This window comes from Lagopus muta, chromosome 7 (genome assembly GCF_023343835.1).
Source record: "Lagopus muta isolate bLagMut1 chromosome 7, bLagMut1 primary, whole genome shotgun sequence".
Classification (NCBI taxonomy): domain Eukaryota; kingdom Metazoa; phylum Chordata; class Aves; order Galliformes; family Phasianidae; genus Lagopus; species Lagopus muta.
This window is the reverse complement of record NC_064439.1, coordinates 43778957-43793389: the sequence shown is the minus strand read 5'-3', so window position 1 is coordinate 43793389 and position 14433 is coordinate 43778957. Positions and strand designations below refer to the sequence as shown.

At 36.6% G+C, this 14433-nt stretch overlaps 1 protein-coding gene across 4 annotated transcripts in view; it reads right to left on the bottom strand.

Moving 5' to 3' along the window:
• The window catches only part of FBXL2 (F-box and leucine rich repeat protein 2), a 51329-nt gene that overhangs the window by 21233 nt on the left and 15663 nt on the right, over window positions 1–14433 (bottom strand). For all 4 annotated transcript variants that reach the window (XM_048952118.1, XM_048952117.1, XM_048952116.1 and 1 more), the window contains 2 exons: window positions 2795–2849; window positions 1311–1385 (listed from right to left, as the gene is read on the bottom strand). In XM_048952118.1, coding sequence (XP_048808075.1) covers window positions 1311–1385; window positions 2795–2849 — 130 coding nt within the window. The remainder of the gene's footprint in view (window positions 1–1310; window positions 1386–2794; window positions 2850–14433) is intronic.

Here is a 14433-nt window from a genome sequence, read left to right as displayed (position 1 = left end):
TAATATCTGTATAGCAGAGGAGCTGGCAATAAAATTTTAAGAAAACAGTGAGGAATTTTACTCTTTGTTACTGTAAAGCTTCAGGAATTCTTTGAAATAGGGTTTGCAAAATATACCAAATGACCCCCATCTGGATTTTACTTATGCAATTAAAACTTTAGCACAAAAATTCAGAAGCAAATTCATTACTGTATTCTAAGCTTAATTTCAATTACCAAACACAAATAATGAATGAATTTAATTTATATTAAGGAACTGTATTTCCCATGGGTTTTAGTCTTCATTTTGCAATGTCATAATTTATTTTCTTATGCACATCTATGATAATGTGTATACACGTGGTTTTTTTTTTTTCTTATGGGACATAAGACTGCCCTAATTGCTTCACTATATGCTGTATGGGAACTGCTGAATCACAGCCTGAGCCTCTGATTGACCACCTGAGGCAAGCACTGAGTCAGCCAGAGGAGCACAGGTGAAGGCAATTCAGCTGTGTGATGGAAGGGCTGGAGCCTGGCTGCACCTCTCCTAGACCCATTTAAGGGCTGACTGCCACTAGTGAAGGATCTCTTCTGGAGTTCTCTCCTCTGGAGTTTTGCAGTGAGCCCAGGATGCAGGTAAGTTTTCTATCTATTTTTTTTTTTTGTTATTATAATCTGCTTAGCCAAACTCTGTTGTTCATTTCATAATTCTAACATCTTTATATTCATTGACTATACATTTGCTGAAAAGGATTTTAATCCACATGAACCCGCATCTCAGTCATTTCATTTCACTCAAGCCACAGGAAAGAAGCATTGATAAAATGTACTGAGGTATGCAGCAAAGCAAATCCAGGCCAAATCAGGGAAGATTTTTACCATTTTGTTGTTTCAGTTTATGTCCAAAGACAAGCACTCAGAGAGCTTCCAGCACTAGATGGCACTCTCACAGAGACCAGAGACAAGCAACAGAACCTTCCCACAAGGCAATGAGTAACTGCAAGCATCTCATTCAGCTCAGCATCTCATTCAGTTCAGAGACACTGCTCATACCTTTGTTTTCTGGAAATGATCAGTTCTGAATTTGTTGAACTCTGCGTATATACAATATATGCCAAGTATCTGATACACTGCTTCCAAGCAAAACTCAAAAACATCATCAGTGTAAAAAAAAAAAAAAAAAAAAAAAAAAAAAAGCCAAATACAGAGTTGACCATTCACTCCTTTACTGCTTTAGTGTCCTGAGCTTTAGCCTTTAAAATGTGAACTCAGAGAATCTATGAGGTACTTAAGCATCACCAGAGGAATGAAATAAACAAGGACACTAACCTCTATATCTGTCTGAAAGTTAAAAAGGTCTATTCTTTGCCAATTGCTTCCATCCAGAGCTAAAACATTCCATGCCTACAGGAAACAAATAAGAGTTATACATCTCCAATGCCTGCTCCCTTTTGTTTTCCTCTTGGCAATTCCAATACAACAAACTCTCAAATACAAATTTGGGTAGCACTTTTTAAAAAACAAATGTAATAGCAGATATTAGTAACAAAATATTAACTAGTTAAAACCAGAACACTTGTTTAAATTAACCTCAACTCTCCTAAATGGATTACATTTCAGAGTCTTATGCCTATAAAATGTATAACAGCAAGAAATGAAATGCAGAACACATACATAGCATGATTTAACTAGGTATATATGGAGAGAAAAGCAAATGCACATAAGACTCCTTCCAAGAAAACCGTAGTTCCTCAACCTCACAAGTTACTCTGTAAGGAAAATAAGCCTTTCAGAACATTGCTGACTTTCCACTGTTGGGACCAGGCCTTTCCATGTGCTGAGTTTACATACACACTTGATAATTGCTTCTTCATTGTTAGAGCAGTCCTTCAAAGCAAAACAAAGTAAAAAGGTCGAGAAACAAGAACATACTCAGAAAAAACAGGAATAAAGAATATTGCATCCAACTGACATAGTTTTGAGAGAAAACTAAACAAGGATTTCTTAATTTGCCTTGTTTTTCTTAAGATGTGTTCTAGGCTTTGACTTAAAGTTCTTACAAATCCTGATGTTAGTTAGCTCAGAACTTATTGAAGCTGCAAGCTAGAATAATACAGGTCTGGGAATTTAGTAGTTACACAATTATAGATTAAAACAAATAAAAGGAAGAAAGAAAGGCTTCTTCTGCATTAGAAGAATGAAGAAAAGAATGATGTGGAAAGTTCATTTCATGTTGTACGAGAAAACACTTCACCACACATTTCATGTAGGAGCAGAATGCTTTTCATGTTAATTCAAAATAAAAGTAAGATTAGCTAAACACAAAAGCTTACTTAGCATGCTTTCTCTATTACCTTCTGTGTGCATTTCTTCTCTACTGGTAGCCCATTTATTTAACACCTTTTGTATTTGGCAAGCAAATGATGGATGTACTTAAGACACGTGGTGCACGTTAACTGAGCTACATGGAATTTTAAGCAGAATGTGTCTGACAAATAGTGTTATACAGCCACATGCTTAATAAAAAGCAAATGCCACTATGCCAAAATGGGTTTAATCCCTTCTCCAGAAATAGAGCACACACTACTGGATATCTTTTCCATAGCCTTTAAAAAGAAATCCAGTACATAGCAACTAATTTAGCATATCTGAACACAAAACTGGAACAACAGTTTTTTTGTTTTAATAAAAGATGCTGAGAGAAATACTTGATATTCTTATTTTTTAAACAGGAAGACGACCATCTGAAAGCCCATGATTTGCAAACAATTAAGAGCTTCCCAAAGAACAACAACAACAATAGAAATACATACCTTGGAAACTTGTGCACATCGACACAAAGTAACTATGTCCAAGAAAGAAAATATTCTAGAAGGAAAAACAATAAGAACATTTTTATTATTAATTCAAACTAACTTATGAATTCACTGTTTATATATTTCTATGGAAGAAGTCACCTGTTAGACAACAACAAATTTAAATTAAACAAAAGCATTCTATTTCAGTTATTCAGAGTGAAGGAGTAACCCCATACCCATCATCATGAGACAGCCAACATCTACATAACAGTAGATTTTAACAAAATAACAATTTTAACAAAATCTATTTTAAGTTTTCCCTGTTTTGTTTCCCAAACACATATGAATAACAAAGTACTTTATTGCTTATAATTCAGAGAAACTGATTTATATACCTTTAATTGTGATACAGTTAAAGAAATAACATATGCAACTATAGGTGAGGATTTAAGAGTCTGGTTTTTGCACTGAAGAGTTAACACTCAATTTGGTGCTGTGGGTCCAGCTGTGTTTGAATGGACTCCCAACCTTAAAGAATTTGCCCATATCCACTGAGAACTCTTATGACTGGCTCTGTGAACTGTACTCTTTATTGGAGTAACAGAGGAGAGATGCTTTAAGGTCAGTGATAAATACACTGTCTGCAGAGCACGTGTGAGTATCATTAATATGAATAATAAGCTGACTGCAAATGTGTTACATTATAGAATAACTCTCTATAGAGATTTTTAAGTTTCCTGAGGGAAGCACTTTGTATAACTGAGTATGTAAATCCCAGCCATTAGATGCTCCTACGGGAGGAAGAGAAGCTCAGCCTGTCAACAGGTCCCAGAAGCCAGTGGTATTCTCCCGCTTTGTCTGCAATGATATCTTCCCCAAACACTTGGTCTTTAAGGCCACTTTAATGCTATTTTCCTTCTTTGGAGTGGAACTTGAGTGATTATAATCATATGTAGCTTTGTTGCAATTGGTGCAAACGAAGACCGAAAGGCTGCTGTGAATGGCTACTGTACAGTTTACCAGTTCCACAGTACCACCAAGTTCCCATCTCTGCAATTCTGACACGCACCCTGGTTGTGGAGTTCTACACTTCACTCCATCTTTTGTGCTCTCTCTCTTAAGAGTCAGCATACTGACCTCCCTGGTGCTGTTAACAAGCTGATGTTTCCCTGTCTTGTGTTGCTTAGTGAACTGTCATGGAAAAGACATATGCAAACAGACTTTGCATATTCACTGCATTCCACAGCAGAGGTTTCTTCAAGGCTTTTCTCAAGGGAGGTATATTCCAACACATCACTTCCAATAATTATTCCACATATTTCATTCTGAGACATAGTCATTCACGCTTCACAAATATTTAGAAAGAACTGGGGAAGTCATATGCAGCCTCATTAAGAGGATTAAATCCCCAAGGGCTCTTGGGCTGCTCACTATTTACAGAGTAAAACTATTAGGTTAAACTATTATTATTAGCAGGACGGTGTCATCATGTAATCATTAAGATTGGACAAGACCTTCAAGATCATCAAGTTCCAACTTCCAACACATCATCACTATGCCCACTAACCATGTCCTTAAATGTCACACCTACATGTTTCTTGAAAACCCCCAGGGATGGTGCCTCTGCCATCTCCCTGGGCAGCCTTTCCAATACTGTATCAGTCTTCTGCAGAAGAAATGTTTCCTAATATCCAACCTGAACCTCCCCTAGTGCAACTTGAAGTCAGTGCCTCTCATCCTATTGCTAATTCCTAGGGAGAAGAAACCAATCCCCACCTTGCTGCAACTTCCTTTCAAGTAGTTGTGGAGAGTGTCGAGGTCTCCCCTGAACCTCCTCTTCTCCAGACTAAGTAATCTCAGTTCCCTCAGCCACTCATTTTAAGACTTGAGCTCCAGACCCTTCAACAGCTTTGTTGCCCTTCTCTGGACATGCTCCAGGGCCTTGATGTCCTTCTTGTAATGAGGGACTTAAAACTGAACACAGCACTCTAAGCGTGGCTTCACCAGTGCCAAATACAGTAGAATGATCACTTCCATAGTCCCACCAGCCACGCTACTTCTGATATAAGCAAGCACAGCGTTGGCCTTCCCGGCCATCTGGGACACTGCTATCTCAAGATCAGCTAGCACTGAACATAGAGAAGGGAAATAACACACTGATAAACATAAGTTCAGGAATCTAAGTGCTAACACAAAGCATGGTGACTCAGATTTCCAAAAGGTTATGTCACAATACCTACCAACTCTTACATCGTCAGTGTATTATTTTAATTCACTTTACAAGAAACAAGAAAGATTACAATTCAGAATCTAGCATTACTCTTTCAAACACTGAATCGATTCTTCACGACTGGCAACTTTTAATAGTTTTCTAAAATAAAAGTTTCATTGTCAAAACAAATTTTTGCAAAATACCATTTTCAAGCAACAACAGAGCCATTTCAAAGGATGTTCTCAGGAAATAAAATACATTAGCTTAAGCATAAAATACAGATCCCATTCCAAAATCCTTTTCTTCTGCAGAGAATGAAAGATGTTTCTATAATTCACGTATAAACTACCACTTGACATTTTCAGTCATCAAAGAACTGAACAGTAATAATAACAATTCCATCTTATATCAAATATTAACGCCAAGGAGTAAACATCAGCGGTATAACAGACATGGTTATCTTAGGTTTATAGAAGCTGAAGCATAAAAGACATCTTGAAATTGTTTCTAATGAAGACAAGAAGGACTGTGACAAACCATCTCATGACTCCATATTCTTGCCTAAAGAAAGCACACAACATGCTTTGGAAGTGATGCAAGTTCTGCTGGAAGTAAAAAATAACAGAAGGAATTGAAGATGCTGAAGAAAAGGTATTTTATCTATCTCATCTACTGAGTTGTCTAGCAGCTTGTCTTCATGTTTGACTATTTATTACTGTTACAAGATTAATGTTGATGCATGATTTCTGTTGAAAAAGTAGACTGAAACCAAATATGGAACAGATGTATTTATTTTTGCTCCATTCCCTATGAAGTGACTTTTTACAAAGTAAAAAAAAATAGAAGTGATTATTTTATGTTAAAAGAACTATTTTAATAAGTGTAAAATTCTAGACACTTCTACATTTATTTTTGTTCTGAAAAAGAAACTGTCTTGAAACGTGCCTGAAACTGCCCTCCTCAAAATAGGTAATTTAAACAACGCTAGGATTCAGCAAAATCAGAATCATTATTATTCAGTTAATAACAGCATAAATAAGAATTACTAGTATATTATTTTATAATTGCTAAGACTCGTTTTGCCAACTTGTTTCAAAATTTCCACACTGTTCTCCTTTTTTCCCCTCTATAGTATAGTCTTACATGCAAACCACTGAGACAACTGCTCCTCTAGCTTCAGCCCCACAGAACTCCTAGCACATCCCTACCAGTTAGGAAAACCCAACAGGATACAAGACAATAGCATTTTAAAGGCTTTAAAATCCAGCCACAGAACTGAGACAGAGATGGCAACACTGATGCTGTCTGGCACTTATGGTGAAGGGCTATGTTAGCAGGCACTTGTGATTTTAAAATGTGGAAAAAATTATCATGCAGGCCAGCTGATGGTTGTACAGCACATCTGTCCTCTATGACCATAATTATGTAGGTGGAAGCTAATGCAGCCAGCAGCCGGATTCATTTCCACTTAAGTCTTTGGCACAGATTAGTTAAGGAAACTGGAAATGTAACTAGTTAACGGATTCACAGTAAAGTTTAGGATAATCTATACTCACTTCCTGTACCCAAGGTCACTAATTTTTCCTTAGTTATCCTGCATTGCACCCAAGGAAGATAATCTGCTTACCCATAATCAGAGTTCTTCAAGCCTCTTCCTGCCAGGGCATACACCACTCTGGACACATAAATGCCTCATAAGCTTGGCCTTGGAGATCTTTCAATGCTAACAGCACCTGAAGTATGCATGAAATTCATGCCAGAGGCACAAAGACTTGCACAAGCTCACAGTTCCCCAACTCCATTAAGGTAAACTTGTATTTGGCTTAAGCCTGAATTCCAGAAAATGAATATTCTTGATTTGAAAGCCTTCAAGGGATGGAAAATCACCACCTTCTCTGATAGTTTGTTCCACTGGCTAATCACGCTGTTATAATATTTGCCTTATTTCCAAGGTGAATGTCTGACTTTCAGCTTTATGCTTTCCTCTACTTTTCTTCACCAAATTAAAGAGTGCTTTCGCAGTTAGTACTTTCTCCTTATGGAGTTTTAAAATCACTTATCATGTCACCTCTAATTCTTTTTATTTCAGTTCTTTAAATCTCATTTTCTCTGCACGTTCTTTTCCAGTATGTTTCTTCAAAGGCAGACATCTAAAGCAAATGTAGCGTTAAAAAGTTTATTAGTTCCAACAAAGCTGTACACAGACACAAAGCATTATTTTACTGCTCCCATTTTCAGAGCCTTTTTTGACACAGAATCAGACAAGGAACTTACAGTATCTTGTACATCTCACTCTCACATCCTCTACTACGATGACACATCCCTGACCACAGCACTCGATGTGAGAGTGAAATGGGACACTCCTTAGTTCTATATCCCTGCAAAATTAAACTGTAAAATTAATCTTGTTTGAACGTACCACTATTTAATGTCATTCATACTTCCTTGGGAGTGCCTTTTCCTCACATTTATTTTTGTGTCATCTGTAACTCTTAACCTCCAGTGACTTCTTAAAGAGTGATTTCCAAAACATGGAATAGAAAAAAAAAAAGCATTTGGGTCTACCAGCCAGTTACTACAACTGTTAACCAAATGTGAATCCTTTCAACATGTACTGATGTACTGTACAGGGCTCATTTTAAAATCAAAATGCCAAATGTTAAAGTCAAATGCATTTGTAGACGCTTGTAATTTGGGTTGGTAGAGCCAACTGATTGGTTAATCTCAGAGTGATACTGTCTAACCAATTCATCCACAAAATCACAACAACTGTTAATTATATTCCTTTCTTTCTATTTTCTATTAAACAAGTCTACATCAAGTTTTTTCTCTCCATATTGAAAAGGAGGCTGTGTTTTCTGGTCACCTCCCATATATTTCTATACATACTTCATTACTCTCATGTGCTATAAACAGAACCGTGTCTTTCCAAAAGCAGAAATGGCTGATGTCACTTCTATTGTTTCCTTTCCTGCAGAACCACAGAAACAGCTATTTCTCAAAATCCAAACACTACAACTTACAGAATGAGAAACAAAACTGTCCAAGAGTCAAACTGCTTCTCTCTCATCTCTTTAAGGCCCTAGCCAATCTGATCAGATAGGGAACAAGCTTTTGCAGAGCATCTGCTGTTCTTTGAGTTTATTACTAATCATGTTTGAATGCATACAGTTGCAGTCTTGCCACCATCACGGAACCATCTTGTCTTTCCCTAAAATGACATATTCAATAAATACCAAACACCATTATAAATATTTATATGTGGAGGGTTTAGCTTCACCCTTCTTTTCCCTATCTTACCAAATGCCCTCCTATGGTATGAGACACCTCACCAACAACTGCAGTTCAGTAGCACTGTACAAAGGCTGCAGTAAAATAAAAGCAGCTAAAAAACACAGATCAACTGAATGGTCATACTCACAGCAAGTAGAACCCTGCATTAATAAATTTTTAGGTAGGGACGTGCTACACTGAAAATTCCAGTAATACCTTATTCAGTAAAAACCCATAATATATATGCATTGGAAACATAAATGGAGAGACATATTAAAAACTTAAGGAGCCTGACTTTTTTTTTTTTAAAGCACCTTAGCTTATTTCTATCAGATTTGTTTTCAGCAGCATGTCATGAACTTCCACTCAAAGCAGAAATCAACTGCATTATCTACTGTTTCACTTTCAAGTCAATTATTAAAATAAATCCTTTTTCACTAGAGATGTGCCATCTCCTGAAGTAAAGCACTTACGCTAGAAACTGTGAAACACACTGAAATTTTCCAGTAACTTTTACCCCACAATCACCACTTGTAAACTACATGGACTACAACGCCTTTCTCAGCAAATCTAAACAGCAAGTCTTTCATTTACAAACCTGGCACCAAAAAGCATTTCTTCACATGCCAAACCTTTGCTTTTGCTCAGTTATTGCTACACAATACCTACACAAGTACCAGCAATTGCCAAAGAACAGGCTGTCTGCACGATGCCTAACATCTATTCTCAGTTTAAACTGAAATCTGCTTTTCCAACAAATAATCAGCTTTGCTGGATTCATTTTATAGCTATACCACAGCATTTAATTTTTTGTAGTCTATACACTACTTACAAGCCAAGGGGATCACTTCACTCACTCCATTTAAAAAGATTTTACTTAAAGCATTATCATATGTAACAACTGCAGTATTCTTGGTACTTCATTCTCTTAGTATCCTAAGCAAAGTCTCCATTGATCAAATCAAGGAGGGACAGGTCTGTTTAACTTACCATCAGACATACAGAATACAACCACCACATGACATGGAAATTCTGTCAATGATGAAATTAATAAACTGCATTATACAAATCATTCAGTAACTTCGGTCTGCAAATGAAATACAGAAGATATCACAGGAATGCAACTTTGTGTATCTTTGACGAATAGTCACTTGGGTATTATAGACATAAATGCAACTTTAAAAGTCTCGTTTTTGTGACCTTTTAGAAGTCAAGTTGCAGACTTGAACATAAAATACATATAGGACGTACTCAGGAAAATTTAAACCCATGAAACAGTTTATGTAATGTTTTCCAAAAAGTCAGCCTTCCTAAAATTGGAATACTTGCAGAGGGGGGAATGCTCCAGACTTCTAGGCTTTAAAAGCCGAGTGGACTGTCCAGTTTAATCATTTCTTAGAAGGGGTGGATGAGCTGCAACGTTCTGCAGTTTCTATAATTCACATGCTGCAGCTCACATGACTGCCCTGTTTCATTAAATTTCTATCAAAGTTTTATCTACAGAATCCATCAGGACATGAAATGGACACGATATTGACAACAGAACTTCTTTGAGACAGAAAGATCTCTCCAGGGAGGAACACATAAGGCACCCATACAGGCTGAGCCAATCACATACAAAGCAGCTTTGCATGAAAGGACATGGGGATCCTGTTGAGCACCATTTTGAACACACCTCCAAGCAGGAGGCTTTGAGGATACACCAGCAAGTTAAAATATCTAAAGGAAGTAAGGACAATAGATTCTCCCCAGCAGGGCCCAACAACAGGAAAACAGGTGTTTCCCAACACCAAACTAGAGTGGTTATGAAGCCCCTTTACCTGTAGGCAGTCAAAACTCAAATGGGCAATGCCAGGAAATGCCTGGTGTAGCTGACCCTGTTTTCAGCAGTGGGTTGGACTAGGCAATCTCCAGAGTTTGCTTCCAACCTCAGCTAGCCAATTTTATGAATAAGAATTTTATTTTTATAGAGTGATTTCATGAAGTAAAATTTGGCAACTATAGCACATTACTAAATAAAAATAGCCTAATGAATATTTAAGAGTGGTTTACCTAGCAGCCCACAGTTCCAATGCAACCTGCAGACCATTCCAACTATCCTACTGAGCATCTTTTCCCAGGAGAGAAGGGATTACACAGTCTGGGCACCAAACAACCAAAACTAAACGCACCCACTCTGTGAGCTCAAAGCTCGACAGACATGGAAAACAAACAAATATGTGATGCTCTGGTGCTATGCAACCTGGGGATGTTTCATACACCTTGATCCTTACAGCCATAAGGGTTATGGAAAACTTAGTCTTCGGACTAGGATGAGCCTTGGCTTAATCACACCTGGAGCTATGCTACTGGTCAGGAGTAAGACTTTTTTTCCAATGAATTCTTATCCTGATGCTTGTGTCTGTGTGAGGAAGGCATGGTTGAGAAAGTTCATCTCTTCTGTAAATACCTTGAAAGTTACTGACAAAAACCCCAACCCAACAAACACAAAACAACACAGTATAAATAACAATACCAAGTATTCAAACTTTGGCATGAATAACAAAACACATGAAAATAATATATTGTGGGTATTTTTGTTAGGATTTTCTTCTGAATTGTTCTTTGATTGTAATTTTTGTATAGGAATGAGGAACAATAATTTCAGGGAGGGATGAGGGAAAATTAAATATGAATGAAATGACTGTTGTATCACTGATCCTTCTAAACATTTGGCTTTGGTAATTTGTTAATCAAAAGCGAGTTTAAACAAGGCTTCAACTTCAAGGAAAATACAGCTCCAAATGGAATTAGATCTTGATAAGTTAAACAGCAGATTCCAAAGAGAGGCTTAAGAGTGTACATATTAAAAACAAAAAAACAAAAACAAATACCAAAATGAAACAAACAACTGGTCAAGCATGATCCTGAGTTGTGTAAGTCACCATTACATCCTCTTCAGCTGTTACTCCTGCTTTAAATGCTCACTGCTTTTATTTGTTCCAATATCACTAATCCATTGCAACAAGCATGTTTGTAACCAAGTGATACTATTCATATTGAATCAAGTAATGCTGAAGCAGTACATTTGTAAGGAAGTCCCAGTTGGTCAAGCACAAACCTTAAACAAAGTATTTCCTTTCCATAATGCCTGAATTTTACTCACTATCTTGGCAAAGTGGATTTTCCATTCCCAAATCTCCTCTTCTGCATTAGTACCATACATAAAGGCACTCATACAGTTTTCAGTGTGTGTTCTTACAGCCTCTCGCATTTTAAGAAGAAATTCCATTTCAAACAATTCTGTTCCAAACATCCAATTTTAAGATTATTCTTGCACTTGTTTATGAACAAACCCAAATCACCTAACTTAAACATTAAATAGAAACTGGCAACTACCTCCTCCAGTTACAAATGACCAAACTTGTTTGATACGAGCAATCATTTTTGAGTGCTCAGTACCTCTTACAAACTTCCCAATATAGGGAACTCCACTATATAAAGATAAGGGCAATATATTTATTAACCATAAATATGGAGACTAAAGTTGATAGTAAGCGAGGAAGAACAGTAAGACTGGGAACAACACATCTAAATCCAGACTCAGCCTGTGGAGTCACATACCCATTTCCAGTGGTCCTTAACCACAAAGACATGATTAGAAAAGCAAACAAATGATCAGAGTGAACTGGGCATGGGACAAGATAGAGCTCTCAGGGAAGTGATTACATAGTTTGATCTACAGCCTGGAAAACAATAGAATTTTAATAATTACGACTATGTCTTAGTAAGCATTTTAGAAAAGTTTTATGGACTTATCAGCCATTGATTAATAATATCACAACACCAGTGTTAATTTTATTTAACATGCTTTGTCCATTAATAAAATAGCCATTTCGTTTTCTCTGTACCCTCATGATTCTCATGGTAGCATACCTAATCTCAAGTAAACACTGAGGATACAAGTTGCAATTGTCAGATTAATCTGCTTTCGTTAGAAAATCTTCCAATTATTCTCAAGTGGGAACTGACTTCAAAATCTTTCAGTGATTTACCTCGAATTCAGAAAAGAGCTTCTGCTGCATCCAAGAAAACAAGACTTGATCAATAGCCTGGCTGGCGGTCAATGAACTCCCTTCGGAATATGGAAAAGATCTCACATTGATCTTCTTAGAAGCTGTGTGCCAGCCAGTGGTTTAATGTGTGCTATGAATGAGGGAAAAAAGCTGAGGAAGAAAAAATGGCTAAACACGGTTTTGAAAGTTACAGTTTTGCTCAAATTAGATGGGAAGTTTCAAAATCAGGAAGACTGCTGTGTTATTGAGAAAAACACCAACAAAAAGCACCATGGAGTAATATAAACAAAAGAAGCATGAAAATGCATAATACCTTATTCTTATTTACAAGGACAGGTGCTGCTGGAGGACAACTACTGAGTTCCTCTCCTAACTTGGGTCCCAAAACTTTTCTTCTTTTGTATCTGACTGAATGCTTAAATTTGAAGTCTGATGACTGAGACCTATTATTCAAGCACGTGAACCCTTCAAGTACTGTTTATAGCAGAAGTCATAACTTCTACATTTAAGGTACAATTCATGAACATCAGAAGTTCGTTGGCATGAAGGAACTGAAAATGGTTCAAGTGACCAAAAGTAAACATCTCTACTGCTGACAACATAGCCAATTTTCATTTCTTGAGTAGCTGGAATAAATGCAGGAATAACAAACAGGATTAAAAAAAGCCCACAAAAAGCCAAAACCATTATAATCTCCTGGGACAATTTTTCAAAATAAAGTAAAAGTTAAAGAAAACAAGATAAGCAGATATACATGCTTTTACATATGCATGAATAGTACTTGTTTTTCCCCACAGCTTATGTTTACAGGTCCTTCAATACTGCCACAGTAACAAAAATTGCTTATATAATCACTGCCTTGTTTTACAATTCAGCTTCTGAAGCTGCCATTCTTGTATCAAATCTTCTAGCATGGAAAGCTAGCACAGGTGCTTACTTTAACCTCAGAGTACATGATCACTGAAATAAATGAGTACGTTTTAAAGAGTGGTAGTATTCCTTAAGCCTGCCAACAGATAAATGTTTCTCAACATTAATGAAAATATTGGCTAGCTTTTTACAGTCAAACTACTTAAATACTCAATGCAAATGAGAATAAGACCAACCCTTGCAACATTTTGCTTTACCATTTGTATCCAGATATTAACCAACTTTTTCCACGTGTCAAGTTTTAGTGTTTTTTTAATATTTAAAACAAAGCTGAAGAATTTTCCAATAGTTTCAGTTTGATGTAAGCAAGAGAAAAGCTACATGCATTTGATGACGCTTCACATTTACTATTCATCTCCTGCGCTGAAAGCAAAATGTTTCCACTGCAACTGATTTACTCTTCTTAATTTAAGGGTAGACTGCATAGTTAATATGACAAAAATTAGGATGTTAATTACACTCAACACAGCAATACTGAACCTGTTCTGTCACATTACTTTTAAAACATGTTGCAACATAAATGGTTTTAGGTTTTGAAAGACATTTAAGCTTAGGCTTACAAAAGCATTTACGTTTTCAAGCATGAAACAAATTCCCCACAGATAAGCCTTTCTTTAGACACTGACATTAAGACAGTCCCACAGAGAAAGCTAAGGCACACCATGTAATTACTACGTTGTTTCAGAATAAAACATGTTTGCTATCTCATTTTCTAAAGTACATCAACAAATTCTGATGAACTATGTTGATAGGATGCTTAACACCAGTAACAGTGGAAATCACAGTTATTTCCATAGAAAATAGTCCTACTGCTAGAAAAGAACTGCTTCAGATTCAGAGATATGGCGTGAGTGCAACAAGCAGTGCTATTAGAATTTGTGTTTAGGGTATTATTTGGTTCATTTACTCACATTTTCCAAACAGTTCTACAAGGCTAATTTACAATTTCAGCACCACACAGAACTGGTACTTTGGAACAAAAATGGAAATCTTCCAAAAATCCAATTCCTTTAACAAAAGGCTTTAACATCACCAAGTGAACACTGTAATAGTACAGACACTACAAGAAGGAATAACATTCTAGAAACACATTCTGAATAAACAAGAATGCAACACATCATTGCTTCAGATATCCAACATCAAATCAGACAGGAAGCAATAATGTACATGCTCCTCTTTAGTGT